Source organism: Lissotriton helveticus, chromosome 5_1 (assembly GCF_964261635.1).
Source record: "Lissotriton helveticus chromosome 5_1, aLisHel1.1, whole genome shotgun sequence".
Lineage (NCBI taxonomy): Eukaryota > Metazoa > Chordata > Amphibia > Caudata > Salamandridae > Lissotriton > Lissotriton helveticus.
In genome coordinates this window covers 81,434,324-81,449,061 of record NC_136065.1, presented here as the reverse complement: position 1 = coordinate 81,449,061, position 14,738 = coordinate 81,434,324, and the positions used below count along the sequence as shown (strand labels likewise).

At 51.3% G+C, this 14,738-nt stretch overlaps 1 protein-coding gene across 1 annotated transcript in view; it reads left to right on the top strand.

The window, feature by feature from the left end:
- LOC144754162 (E3 ubiquitin-protein ligase TRIM39-like) overlaps positions 1-14,738 on the top strand; it is a 97,594-nt gene that overhangs the window by 43,019 nt on the left and 39,837 nt on the right. Inside the window, exon 5 of the mRNA XM_078641744.1 lies at positions 11,849-11,898. Coding sequence (XP_078497870.1) covers positions 11,849-11,898 — 50 coding nt within the window. The remainder of the gene's footprint in view (positions 1-11,848; positions 11,899-14,738) is intronic.

Genomic DNA, 14,738 nt, shown 5'->3' with positions numbered 1-14,738 from the left:
TGAGAGTTTACAGAGGCAACTGGTGTGGGGGGGTAGGCCCCGGATCGCCATTGCTAAATTGTCGCTCCCGTGGTACGACGGTGGAATTGCTTTGCCCGATATCCGTCGTTATTATTGGGCGTCACAACTGGGGGCGATAAATCACTGCATGTATGGCCCTTTGTCGAATCCGGCCTTCGAGATGGACAAATGGTTATTACCGGGGGGGGGTTCAATAGAGCCCTCTACTCTAAACTCACCCCTCGCAACGTGACGGGCCCCACCAGGACGGCTGTCCAGGTGTGGCGACATGCTTCCATGGCGCTTGGGTGGACTGGTAAATTGACTCGTGCCACCCCCCTGTACGCGTCTGATAGACTTGGCTCACTTTGGCAGTTTCGGGGGTTTGATAGGTGGGACTTGATTGGTATCAGCAGGATTGATGATGTTTGGACTAAGGGGAGAATGAAGACGTTTGAGGAATTGAAAACCGAGTACGCTTTGAGCGATCGTGAATTTATTCGCTATGCGCAGGTCCGCCACGCGGTGCTCTCGGTCTTCCCTTCGGGTGTGGAGATACCGGAGTCGTCCCCGCTTGAGGACAGGGTACTGGACGGACATGTTCCGGACAGTACAATTTCGCTTATTTATAAAAAATTAATCAACTCCAGGTCTGATCTCCTGGTTCGCCTTAGAGAGGCCTGGACTGGTGATGGGCTGGAGCTGGACGATGAGGACTGGCAGGCGGCGATCTCCTCCCCTAAGGAGGTGGCCATCCAGGCGCGCCTTAGATTTGTGCAACTTAAAATCCTGCATAGAGTGTATGTCACTGGCCCCCGTTTGGTACACATGGGCTTCTCTGTGGATGGTTTGTGTCGGCGTGGATGCGGTCTCCTGGGCACCTTTTTACATATCATCTGGGAGTGCCCTGAGATAGTGCGCTTCTGGTCCCGTGTGCACGAGGTGATGAGTGAGGTTACGGGGGTGCGATCGATGCCGGAAGCTAGGAGATGCCTGTTGAACGTATGGGAACCGAATGATTACTCCGTGTCGCAGCTTCGGTGGGTGGCCTTGGGCAACATGATTGCCAAAAGAGACATTGCGCAACTGTGGGGCGCCCAGGGCCCGCCTGGGATTCGGAAATGGAAACAAAACATGGACTGGTGCATGATCAGAGAAAAAACTGTATATATTTCTCGAGGTACCCCCCGAAAATGGGGGAAGATATGGACTCAATGGAACACTTATCGAGGTGATATATGTGCCCCTCCTCTTCCTGACCCAGATGTTGCACCCACGTCCCCGTAACCCGAGGGTTCCTTCACATACTATTGTATACTGGTTGCAATTTGTCTCTTCTGCCCCCCCCCCCCCCCTGTGTGATTCTTTCTTGATGGAACGGATGCTCATGGTATTGCCCTTCCCGCTCCAACACCGTGTACTGCAATGTTGTGTATACTGATGTCTCTTTCTTCTCTTCTTGCAAGTTGTTTGTGTTTGTGTTATAAAATCAATAAAAAGTTTTCAACAAAAAAAAAAAAAAGAAAAGAAATGCCCCGGCATATGATCAGTAGGTGGCAGAATGGGATTCCCCCCCAGTACCTGGAGTGGAGTCTGGAAATAGTCCCCGGTAGCAGATGTGTCTCCTGAAGGAGACAAAGATCCACTTTGTGGCGTTGAAAGTGGGAATGGATCAGGCGAGCTTTGCGGTGATCATTCAAGCCGCGTATATTCCAGGACCAGCACACTAAATCATCCACAAGAAAACAAGAGTAACCGCGATGTCACTCGGCGCAGGCAGCGAACCCAGCAGTGGAGCGCAGCGAGCATAGGAAGCCAGGGGAAAGGAGGGCATTGGCCAGCAACCCGATCAAGGAGGGGGACAGACATCATGGATCGTCCCCCCAGGGGATGGGTAAATCAGGGCAATGGAGGAGAAGCTCACACGCACCTGGCGGACAGGAAGGGCCCGATGCGCAAAACACAGCAGGGGATAAAAAGAGCCCAACTCCGGACAACCCACAAGATAAATGTCATATTGAGGAGGAGAGGAACCAGGAGGAGCGCAGGTTGACCCACAGACCAGGTCCTATGAGCAGGAGTGGAGAAAAACAAAGAATACAATGTTGCGTAGCACACAGAATTAGGAACATGAGGCCAGGACAATGAGCACGGTACAGTGTCAATGTTGAAACATACAACAACAATATGCAGCGATAACATGGTGGCAAACTGAAGCCACCTCCTCAATAGAGGAGCAGAACATCCCACAACCCCCACAACCTCCCCCACCCCATGCCAGCACAAATACCAGAAACAAAAAAAAAAACAGGAAACCCATCCACCCAACACCCACTCCAACCCCCCAACCAGGCTGAGAGAACCACCCACCCCACCCAAGGGACCTAGAACTTGGAGAAGGCAACTATACATCATAAATGGGAATCATCCCAGTGGGGGCATGGCAGGGCTCGGCGAACACCCCTGCAGGAACGCAGGGTGACCAAGCTCGGGTTAGGTTGTAACATCAAAAGCAGATATTATGACGATCGAAAGACATAGTCTGCACATGTAGTCATGGTAACTGAGGTGGCTAGCACCAGATTGTGGGGACCTGAAAAAGAAGGGGCCAGATTCTTGGTCCAGTCGTTGAAGCAAAAAAACAGGGCATCACTCGAAATGAAGCATAAGCATGCCAAGCTAAATGGGAGTAGCATCAACCACAACAGTACACATATGTAGCCAGGATGACCATAGTCTGCACAGTTAGTCGTTGTCACTTAAGCGGTTAGCAGAGTCTTGTGAAGACGCTTGGGGAGAGGATCTCGATTCCTTATCAAGATGCTTGGCAAAAGCTAGTGCCTCCCTAGGATCAGGAAAAATTAGTGTCTTGGAGCCCTGGCGGACCCTCAGCTTCGCCGGGTAGGCCAGGGAGTAGGAGACCTCGTGCTTTTGGAGGATACGTTTAGCAGGCAAAAATTCTCTCCTGGCGGCCTGGACAGTCAAGGTGTAATCCGGGTAGAAAGATAGGGTGTTGCCCTGGTGCGTGATGGTACCCCTGTCGCGTGCCGCCCGGAGAATTGTGTTGCGGTCTCGGAAGTTCAGGATCTTCACCACAATAGGACGAGGAGGCAGACCAGGGCCAGGGCCAGGGCTCGGGCCAAGGGACCGATGGGCGCATTCCATGACAAAAAGACGAGAGAGGACATCTCCGAAAAGCTCCCTGATGAGTTGCTCGACAAAGTCCTCCATCCCGGAGATGTTGGTAGACTCGGGCAGGCCCGTGAGGCGAAGGTTACACCGGCGCAAGCGAGCTTCCAAATCTTTATTCTTCTCCCGGACTACGGCCAGGATCTTGTCCATCTGAAGCAGTTTCTGCCTATCCTGGGTGGCCGCATCCTCCGCGTCAGAGATCCTGGTCTTTACGTAAAGGAGTCTATTGTTGTGGGAGTCTACTCCTGGCCTTCACAGAGTCAAGGCGAGCCGACAGCTGATCCAGCTGGGAGGCGACGCCGGTGACAATCGACCTAACCTCAAGCATTATTGCCTTTAGGTCATCGTCTCGACTGGGGGGGGGGGGGAGGCATTGTCCCAGCAGATTCGGCACCGTCTTAGCCAGCGCCATCTTGGCGAGATGATCTCCGGAGGTCAAAGGCGATCTTAGGCTGCTTTGGGTCTGATTTCCCCATGACAAAACTCAGCACCGGCGGGCACCAGGACACACAAAAAGAGGACAGCACCGACGATGTAAAAATGGTATGCAGGCAGTTAGCGGCCAGAAGTGGAGAGTCCAACGAGGAGCACCATCCAGGATGCAGGAGCCAGGGCAATCGACACAGGACCGTATACCAGACGTCCACCGCTCAGCGTAGGGCGTAGTTGGGGGTCAGGTAAGTGCAAGAGAGTCAAGGGTGACAGCACCACACCCAGTCGCCTCCAGCCGGCAAGGAGAGGAAGAGGACTGGGGCACACCGCAGTGAGGAGGACCCCAGACCGGGGCAGCGGGCGGTGGGCGCCAGGCACAGAACAACCGAAGCGGATCAGGAGGCGTAATCAGGCTGGGCATAGCGGCAATCAGATGACCCCAGCTGTATTCGCAGGTGAGTACTGGCCCAGCCTGCGCAGTCCCAGCAAAAAGGTACAGAGGCCCACACACGCTCAGCCACCACCAGCAGCAAAGACGATGAAGAGGACTGGAGTACACCACAATGAGGGGGACCCCAGGCCGGGCAGCAGGCGATGGGAGCCAGGTTCAGTACAGCCACAGTGGACAAGGAGGCACAATCAGGCCGGGGAGAGCAGGAATCAAAGGACCCCAGCTATGTCCGCAGGTAGGTACGGGCTCCCCCGCGCAGTCCCAGCACAGAAGGGCAGGGGCCCCACACGCGGACCATGTGCTAGGGCCCCGGACCACAGGGGGGGGGGGGGGGGGACTATGGAGCAGGACGGGCCCGGGCAGCAGCCTGGTGGGCCCAGTGGCTGCTGTAAAGTCCTTAACAGAGGCGTCAGGGGGGGCCAGCACAACAAGGCCGCGGAGCAGTAGGGCCAGACCTCCGGGGCGATATCCTTTCTGCCACCCACAATGGAGCAGAGCCCGCAGGCGGGGCCAGGAGTGGCAGGCAGGCCCCAGCGAGGTTCAACAGGAGCGGAGCTAGCGCTATAACAGTTCAGCCCCACGGAACATGGCAGCGGGGGCTGCGGGGAGCAGCAGTCAGCGCACACCGGAGGAGAGACGCCGACGAGGAGAGCGTGGGTGGCGCGCCACTCACACAGCCCAGCACCGGCGGCGCCGCACCAACACGAGGCCGGGGACGAGGACCAGGCTGAGACCAGGCCGCGGCGCTGCAATGCCAGTGCGCACCGCAGGCCGCCCCCAGTACCACCGGCTGACCCCCCGCCAGCGGCGCGATTTACAGCGTCTTGAACCTCCAGGCAGCAGCAGTCCGCACAAAGGCTCCTCAGCTCTGCAGGCGATGGCAGTCCGGGCGGGGGAGCGGGCCTCCTCCCAGCACAAGGCCCCAGTGCAGACACGAGACACGGATCTTCACCGCTGGGGCACTCAGGGACACAGAACCGGGACCGGTAAGTGCGCCGTGGTCCCAGGAGCCGGACAGATGTGTGGGTGTGCAGCGGGAGTGATGATGCGTGCAGGATACAGACGGATAATAGAGCTTGGCCTGCAGAGCCCACTTAGAGTGCAGCCATCTTGCAGCCGGCCAAGCCACACCCCAGTCCTAATGTTTCTTCACGCTTGATGGCGATGCTTTCGGCCATGGCCCATGCAAACAATGAGTGACGCCATGCCCGTACATGTGGTGGGTCCACCACTTTCCACCGTCTAGTTAGCAGCCTTTTAGCTACTATTATCCCCAAGTCTAGGAACCTAGACACTACTTTGGTGGCAGGCGTCCTCCTGAATTGATACAGGAGGTATACGGACCATTCAAAAGGTAGAGCTCGACCTGTGCATGTGTGTAATATCCTTCAATCAATCAATCAGCGGTTGGTAAAGCGCACTACTCACCCGTGAGGGTCTCAAGGCGCTGAGGGGTGGGGGGGTACGGGGTAGGGCAGCTCAGGTCAGTTGAAAAGCCAAGTCTTGAGTGCACTCCTGAATGCCAGCAGGGTTGATGTACGTCGTATTTCAAACGGGAGAGAGTTCCAGGCCGTGGCCACTGTGTAGGAGAAGTCCCTGCCTCTGGATATGCTACAGCGGATGCAGGGGACTTCTGCCAGGGCGAGGTCGGCCGAGCGGAGGTTCCTCACTGGTGAGTGGAAACTCAGTCTGTCGTTGAGGTACTTGGGCCCGATGTTGTAGAGTGATTTGTAGGCGTGTGTGAGTAGTTTGCAAGTGACTCTCTTCTCGACGGGGAGCCAGTGGAGTCAGCGCAGGTGCGGGATTATGTGCTCGTGGCGTGGTGTTCCTAAGAGGAGCCTTGCGGCAGCGTTCTGGATGGTTTGGAGTCTGCATAGCAGGGATTTGTTGATTCCTGCATAGAGGGTGTTTCCGTAGTCGAGCCTACTTGCGATGAGGGCGGGCGTTACCGTCTTTCTGCAGTTAGGGGGGGATTTAATTAATTTAATTTAATTGTGGGTTTATATAGCGCTAGAATCAACTCCCGGAGGAGTATCTCCGCGCTTCGACCGCTGGGGAACCCATCCTGGCTCACCCTGAGAGATGGTCCCTAATGGGTATCTCTAAGGTGCGACCAAGCATCCCCGGCGGTCTGGGGGGCCGTTGTGAAGATGAGGCAAGCTAATGCCCAGAGTTGCCGAGTGTGGTCCCTGACTGGAGTAGGCACCGCGGCGAGAATTATCGAGCCCGCTGACCCTGGTCCACGACCCTGCCGCGTCGGGAATCGAACCCTGGTCCCGGGCCGTCCTCTGCTTACGGGTCTGCCGCCTCTAACCAGTGAGCCACACCACTTCACATCCATTTGAAAGTCTTAAGCAGGATCCGGAGGCAATTGAAACTGGTGGAGGAGACGGTGTTGATCTGGCGATTCATGGAGAGGTAGGAGTCCAGGATTATGCCAAGGTTTCTTCCGTGGTCTGTAGGGGTGGGGGACGGACCAAGGGCTGATGGCCACCATTCGTTGCTCCAGGTGGAGGGGCGGGTGCTGAAGATGAGGACTTCGGTTTTGTTATCGTATTCCAGTATACTCCTATTCGGGGGCAGCTCCATAACGTGTGCCAATTCAGCTCCTGGGGGGTGTTGTGTTTGTTTCTTGGGGATGGTAGGATTCCTCAGGGCGACTTCATCAGCGCTTGCTGTGATCCATTTAGTGAAATTGTCCACTGCTTGTTCCGTGTCCTTGTAGAGGTGGGTAGGTGAAAGTTGAGGGTGTTGATCCAGCGTTGTTCTGATGCTTTGGACCAGCTGTGACATGTTTCTCTGGCAATGGAGGTGGATGTGTTGAGGGGCTCTGATGGGATGAAGTGGATGCAGTGGTGGTTAGTCCAGGTGAGCTCTTCAGTGTGGGTGTAGTTCACTCTGTTGCTGGCTGTAAATATAGGGTCAAGCGTGACTCCTGCGATGTGAGTGGGGTCGGTGACTAATTGCTTGAGTTTGAGGTTGGCCATACTTTCTAGGATGTCAGCCGTGTTGGTGTCATCAATGTTTTCAAGGTGAAAGTTGAGGTATCCTAGGAAGATAGTTTCACCTCAATGGTGATAGGAGCGATGAAGTCGGAGATGGGGTTGCAGAAGGGAGGGCGGGTCCCAGGGGTCTGTAGGCGAGGGTTTCTCCAATTGTGGGTTTCCTGTTCGTTTGGAGATGGAAGTTGAGGTGCTCCATGAAGGGGGTGGTGTTATCTGTGGTTTTTGTGCATTTGAGAGTCTCTTCGTGGATTATGGCTGTGATACTGCCGTTCTTATTGGTCCGGTCTCGGTGCGTGATCTTGCATCCGTCCGGTATGGCTGTGGCAATACTGGGTGCTGATGCGAGGTTCAGCCAGGTCTCTGTGATGAAGATGGTGTCTGGGGTGGTGATGGTTTGCCAGAATTCTGTTGCGTCTTTTCCAAGAGAACATGGGTTGTTCAGCAGGCGGTTGATCTCTCTGAAGGGGTTGGCCACGGCTCTGCTGTTGTGTGTGAGTGACTTGTTGTGGCAGATGAACGTGGTGTCAGTTATTTCTGTTCATATACAGGTAAATCGGCAGTTCCGGCAGGAGAATGGGCCACTGGTGGTCCTGGGTGAGGCCTGGGCGCAGCAGTTGTTCTGGCATCCGGAGTCCAGGGCTCTAAGTTTGTCTGATGTGAAGCACAGGCAGTCCGTGGTGGGTGGAGACCTAGTGCAGAGCGAGGTCCATGCACGGCATACCCACTGTGCACGTCTGCTGCGCGGGTGCGCTGTGGTCTCCATGCCAGAGGACTGGGTTACTGGCAGGAGGGTCCCAATGGTGGCCATAGGGAGAGACCGCAGGCACGACGGGGAGCGACGCGGGAGGCGAGGCGTAGGGAGCGGCAGGGCTGCAGGCAGCAGAAGAGAGGTTTCCAGCAGAGCCGGGGGGCAAGGGATAGGTCGGGCAGGCAGGGAGGAAGGGAAGGGGAATAAGCCAGACTGCAAGTTCAAGTGCAGCTGGCCCAGGCTACCAGGGTCAAGAGGGGCGCAGCTGGGCAGTAACTACTGGGAGTCTGGTGCAGGTTGGGCTGAGGGGAGGGCGTCGGGCACGTGTCATGGGGGACAAGGCCACGGAGCACTGTAACTGAAACTGTGGGCGTAAGAGGGGTGGCCCAGCCTTCTTCAGTTTCTGATGGGCATGGACGGGCCCACCCTCTGTCTAGGCTTTGCCCGGGCACTGCCCGTACTGCTCCCGCGAGGCGGGAGCCGCAGAAGGAATTAATCTGCTGCAGAGGTGCGAAAACGGGCCAGGCCCGCCTCCTGGAGGTTGCTGGGAACTTTAGTTCCCGGAGGCTGATGGCGGCGCTGGCTCTGGCTCCCGAGTGGAGCAGGGAGAGTCATGAGGCAGGAGTCCGGGCCCTGTAGAAGCAGGTGAGGGAGCGGCAGATACTGCGGTGTCCCATCCTTGGTCTGTTGAAACATTATCTACCCTCTATGACCATTGCTTGACATCAGTCTTTGTAAGTGCCTGGGTTAGATCCGTAAAGGCTGTCAAGTTCTTTGCGAACCTACCACAGTATGTCATCATGCCTAGGAAACGTCTTACTCCTGTCATGAAAGTTGGTGGGAGTACAGATTTCTTGTCTTTGACTTTGTTGGGATTCGGAATCACCATTTCTGCTGAAAATTTCTATTTGAAGAAACTGATGTGTAGCTTCAGAAAGTCACACTTGCAGGGTTCAGCCTGAGGCCTCTTGAAGGCACTGTAGGACTTTTTGGACTCAATAATGACTGTCACATTGTGTGCCTACACCAAGATGTCATCACAGATGTTAATTATTCCAGTGAATCCATATAGAACTTCTGGGATGGAGTTCTCAAAAACATCAGCGACACTGGAGATTCCGAAGTTTAATCTTGTGTATAGTCTCAGAACCAGGTGTGTGGTGAAGGTTGTGATCTATCAAAAAGTGGGGTCGAGCATCAGCAGGCGATACCCTGACTTAAGATCTGTTTGGAAGAACAAGCTAGGTCCTTTGATCTCATTTATTAGTCCATCCTTTGTAGGCGTGATATGTCGTTGTCTTTGGCATGCCTGATTTAGGAGGTGCATGGCCACACACAGCCACACCTCTCCTGGCTGTTTGGGCTTCTGGGTGACAACAGTTGAGAAAACCCAAGGAGTGGCCCATAATCTCGCTCGATGATGTAAGCCTCTTCCAGCCTTTATAGCTCCTCTTCCACTTTTGCCTGAAGATGAGTTGCTTAAACAAAAATCATATTCAGGCCTAAATGCTCCAACATAGCTCTATAAAATTGACCCATGTAAGAATTATCTAGCTCTCCAGCCAAGAGCCGGGAATTCTTGAACTGGAAAGCATAACAATAGGCTTGAAAATCCAGCAGAGCCAGCCCTCCTCACTTCAGTCTCCTCCAGATCTTGTTTCGTGAGATCTTGGCTCCCCTGAATGCCCATATAAAGCTTCCGACCCTCCTTTGCGATTTCTGCAAAAGATCTTTGGGGAAAGGAAGTGGTTTAGTGTTAAACAAGACGATCACCTTAGGAATAACCAGCATCTTAATGATGTTCACCCTCCCACAGATACTGAGGGGCAGATTTCCCCACCTTTGAAGGAAATCATCTATATCATGGTGTTGTTTGAACGTGAGAGATCTTTAAAAAACAAAAGACAAGAGGCGTTCTGCAAAATAGGAATGGTGAGGAATATAAGTTGCTGCCTCTAGAGTCATAAATTAGTTTGAATGGATAATACAGGTGGGCCTCGACCTTGCATGGACGCAATGAGGTCAGTGGGTGACGTGTCCAGATGTCTGGCATGAGGAGCACCTGATTGCTGTGTTCTGAGTGGCTATATGTCCCTAACTAATGTGGCATCTGAATTTATGGTGTTTTAGGGGCACGCATACCGCCTCCAGCCATGCGTGTTTTATTGGGGCCAATCTCCGGCCATTCGTGCTTTACTGGGGCCAATCTCCCTTGACCCTTGTAGTGTCGCTTCGCCTATCTGTGGGATTGATCTACAGTTTCCTGTCCATGCATTTGTCGGCCGGCTACTTGTCACCCCACCTGTGACCTGTGAATCAATAACCTCAGGCCTAGGTCTCAGTGCTTGCCTGACTATGTATTTGCGAGTCGGGATGATGTGGAGTTCACAACGGGCTAATTCGTTAAAAAGGACGCAGTTTTGTTGGCATAAATGAATGCATTGCTTCTCACATCATCATTGTTTTTTTCCACATTAACAATGGCATACCTTAGTTAGGTTTACGTCTGGTATTTCCTCCAAACTCTGAGTTACCTTGATTCCTAGATACCTAATCTGGGTTCTAGTTTGAAGCCCTACCTTCTCTTTAGCCTATGTCATAATCTCAGTCTTCCCCTTATAGATTAAATACCCTGAAAGACTCCCAAAATCTCCGGCATGCATCTCAAGCTGTGGAACAGAGACCTCTGGGTTCGATGTATACAGAACTATGCTATCAGCATACAGTGCTATTTTGGTTGGTAACCCTGCAACTTCAAAGGGAAGACTGGTCTTATCCCACTGATCAACTGGTAAAAGGGCTCAATATATACACAGAACAGAATTGGCAACAAAGTACACCCCTGCCTAGTTCCCGTGGATACCTGAAAAGAAGCTGTAAATTGGCTGCCGGCACCTTATATAACATTTTGTACAACTCCAGTAACTTTACTGCTGACACCAAAATTCTGCAATACCTCCCAAAGATAGACCCAAATAACCCTATCAAATGCTTTAGCAGCATCAAGTCTTACGATTGTAAACAGGAGATTAAATTCCTCGGCCGTATCATTTGCAGCGATAATTCGATGGATTATTCATACAGCTGTCTGTCAGGCACAGACCCCTTTTGATCGAAATGGTTTGAAGGATATCTGACAACCTCTTATCCAAGATTCCTGTGATCATTTTGTAATCACAGTTCGACAACGATATAGGTGTTTAGGAATCTGCTAACCTAGCGTCTTTAGGATCTTAACTACACTTGCCTCATACCAGGTGGGTGCAATTTAACAGCCCTCCAGAGAGATCTCATTAAAATAAAATACCCAGAAGGGGACCAACGAGGTTATCAATTTTATACAGAATTCAGATGGGATACCGTCTGGGCCTGCTGCTTTCCCATTACTGAGCCTCCAGACCTGTTCCCTTATCTCTCCCTCTGTGATCCTTCCCCTAAGGCCTAAAATCTGCTGTTCTGTAAGACGTGGGAGTTTTTGTTTTGGAACCAACCTTTAATTACTCTGGGGTCTGGGTTCAAATCTTCCTTATATATCCCACTAAGGCTAACCCAACATCTTGATTGTAGAGGATAGTAACAAGGTTTAGACTGGCAGGCATTGGGTGTGGCAGTGTTGTGTTGTGGGTGCTGGCAGGAATGCACGTGGACTCCAGTTAAATAAGTATTTATTAAGTATATACGCAAGACTCCACCAGGAGCAGATGTAACCTGTGAGTCACCCCTCTCACTGAGCTAACCACAGTTCCTAGAAGACTCGCGTGTGGCACTCCATAGCATCACACGAAGCACGCTTCTCCCACTGAGCTATCTGCCTTAGAACACCCACATCTTGTCATAATGTATTAGAGGTACTTTTAAATTTCATTCAAGCTTTGACTGTTGTGTATGAACAGTAACTCACACTGAGCTCTAGTCCGCAGGCGCTTCTCTTAATACTGAATATTATTTCAAATACAAGTCTTATGTGATGTTCATCCTCTGTCATTGTTCTTTAATAAAAAGATGTGTGTGTTATTACAGGTGTAAAAATGTGAAGATTCAGAGCCAAGAGATGATGAAGATTTATAAAGGTAAAGATCAATGTGATGATTAGCGCTGTATGTTACTGTTCATGAAAAGCATGTGGTATGATATGGAATGTTCTATTCCTATGGAATGGGATAGGAAGGGATGGGATAGTATGTGATGGTATTCTATGGTTTTGAACGTTATGATTGGAGGGTGGGGTGTGCTATGGGTTGGGATTGTGGTATAATATGGTATGATGGTGTGGTGTGGATGGTGTGGTTCGGAATGGGATGTGATGAGATGGGATGGTACTAATTGGTAATTTGAATTCAATGGGATGGCATGGATTGGTGTGGTGTGCTATGGAATGGTATGGCATGAAATGTTCACGTGGTATGTTATGGGGTAGGACGGGATTAGATGCGATTGGATAGTATGGTATCGAATTTTATGGAATGGTATGTTATGGCGGTATGGTATGTAACGTTATGATGGAATGGGATGGCGTGATGTTCTGTGGTGCGGGATCATAGTATATAATGGGATGGAATTGCACCTCAGAATTTGGTATTTACTGCATAACACATTCTGTGCTCCAGAGTTCTAGCTCCAAAAGTGACCTAACCCATGCTTCTACACTGACCCAGCACACACTGACCTAAGGCATGCACCTACACTGACCCAGCACATACTGACCTAAGGCATGCACCTACACTGACCTAGTGGTTGGACATACACTGGCCCAGCGCATGCACTTACTCTAAGCTAGTGCATGCACCTACAGTGATCCAGCACATGCACATACACTGACCCAGCTCATGCGCCTACACTTACCTAGAGCATGCACCTAAACTGATCTGGCGCATGCATCTACACTGACCCAGCGCATGCATCTACACTGACCTAGTGCATGCATCTACACTGACCTAGGGCATGCACTAAAACTGCCCTAGTGCATGCATCTACACTGACCTGGCGCATGCATCTACACTGACCTAGTGCATGCATCTACACTGACCTAGCGCATGCACTAAAACTGCCCTAGTGCATGCATCTACACTGACCTGGCGCATGCATCTACACTGACCTTACGCATGCATCTACACTGACCTAGTGCGTGCATCTACACTGACCTAGCGCATGCACTAAAACTGCCCTAGTGCATGCATCTACACTGACCTGGCGCATGCATCTACACTGACCTAGTGCATGCATCTACACTGACCTAGCGCATGCACTAAAACTGCCCTAGCGCATGCACTAAAATTGCCCTAGCGCATGCACCTACACTGACCTAGTGTATGCACCTACACTGACCGAGCTCATGCACCTACACTGAACCGCAGGGGCTAAGATCACGATATGCGTGTCCATATTATCCCCTTACTTGTGAGCCCAGATCCTGCTAGGATGCCCCCATAGGAGTGGGCAATATAATGCCACTCACAAAGCCGGATTTTGTTTCCGCCTTTAGTGTAACATCCCCTATGATAGATCCCGCCCGCTTGAGGGTACTCGCGTGGAATGTACAAGGCGTTGGGACCAAGGGGAGACGACGCTCTTTGGTGTAGGACATTCCAAGGCTGACAAATAATTGCACTACAAGAGACATGGGATACAGGTGAAGGCTTTCACTTGGATGGTTTTACCTCCTTCTTTAAGCATGCAGTCCCCTCCACGTCAGGGCGTGCAAGGGGAGGTCTTCTCCTATTGGGTTCTTTCGACTTGGGCTACAAAGTCAGCCACTTTGTGTCATTCTCCCCATATTTTGGCAGTAGAGTTGATTTTTAAGGATCACCACCCGCTATTAGTAATAAACTTCTAGAATTCTTTTCCTAGACTTTTTGCAAATGAACATTTAGTTGCCTTGGGAAGTTTTGTTGATGCATATAAAAAATGGAAACATACTTATTCTGAGATCTTAATTCTGGCCGATTTTAATACACACTTGTGCAAGTTGAACTGTATTTTGAATAAGACTCCTGGGGACTGTCTATTTCTTACCCACTTTGAACATACAGAGTCGGGCATACTCTTAGAGGGGCTTCTTGCAGCAAATAATTTGTATTGTTTAGAGCTAACGGGGTGAATACTCCTTTTCCCACTTTTACCGGTAGAGGATGCTCCAGTATTATTGATTTTGTAATTATTTCTGCATCTTTAGCTCCTGCGGTCTGTAGTATGAATGATCTGGAGCCCTTATAGTGATCATAATCCCCTTACGCTTGACTTGTTATACTCATCTGCCTTTTATAAGGTTGAGAGTAGGGGTCTCTCTAACCATGATATCAGCACTAAGGACCAGTCACGTAGACTGAAATGGATGAAAGTGGTGCCTGAACAGTTTTTAGATAAGTTGTATGTGGAGTGCACAGACAAAGGTTTCAGTATGTATGGACAGCACTGGGTCGGCTGGAGCGATAAGATGGTTTGATGGTACCTGTTCTACCACCCATAATTACTTAGTACTGGCCCTTAAACAAAAACCCAGAAATGTGAGTAAGATCAGGGCATACAGGGCAGACTATAAGAAGCCCCCTCAGGAGAGGAAGAAAGCTGTCAGGGAAAGGGCTTGGGGGGATCTTGGTCAAGCAAGCACATACTCGGATAGTAAGATGTTCTGGGCGGTGTGAACAGCCCATTTTATTCGGAGACTGGAAACACTAATATTTATTTATTTATTTATTTCGATTTAATATAGCGCGTTATAACCCAGGGGTCTCTAAGCGCTTTGTCAGATACGCACAGCAGACATTCAAAGGGCCATCCGAAAGTTTACAGCCCCATCCAGGCTTGTTGGAAGAGCACAGTTTTTAATTTCTTCCGGAAGCACAGCAGATTGGTTTCTTTCCGTAATTCCACTGGTAGCTTGTTCCAGGCTGTTGGAAGGGTACTAGAGATA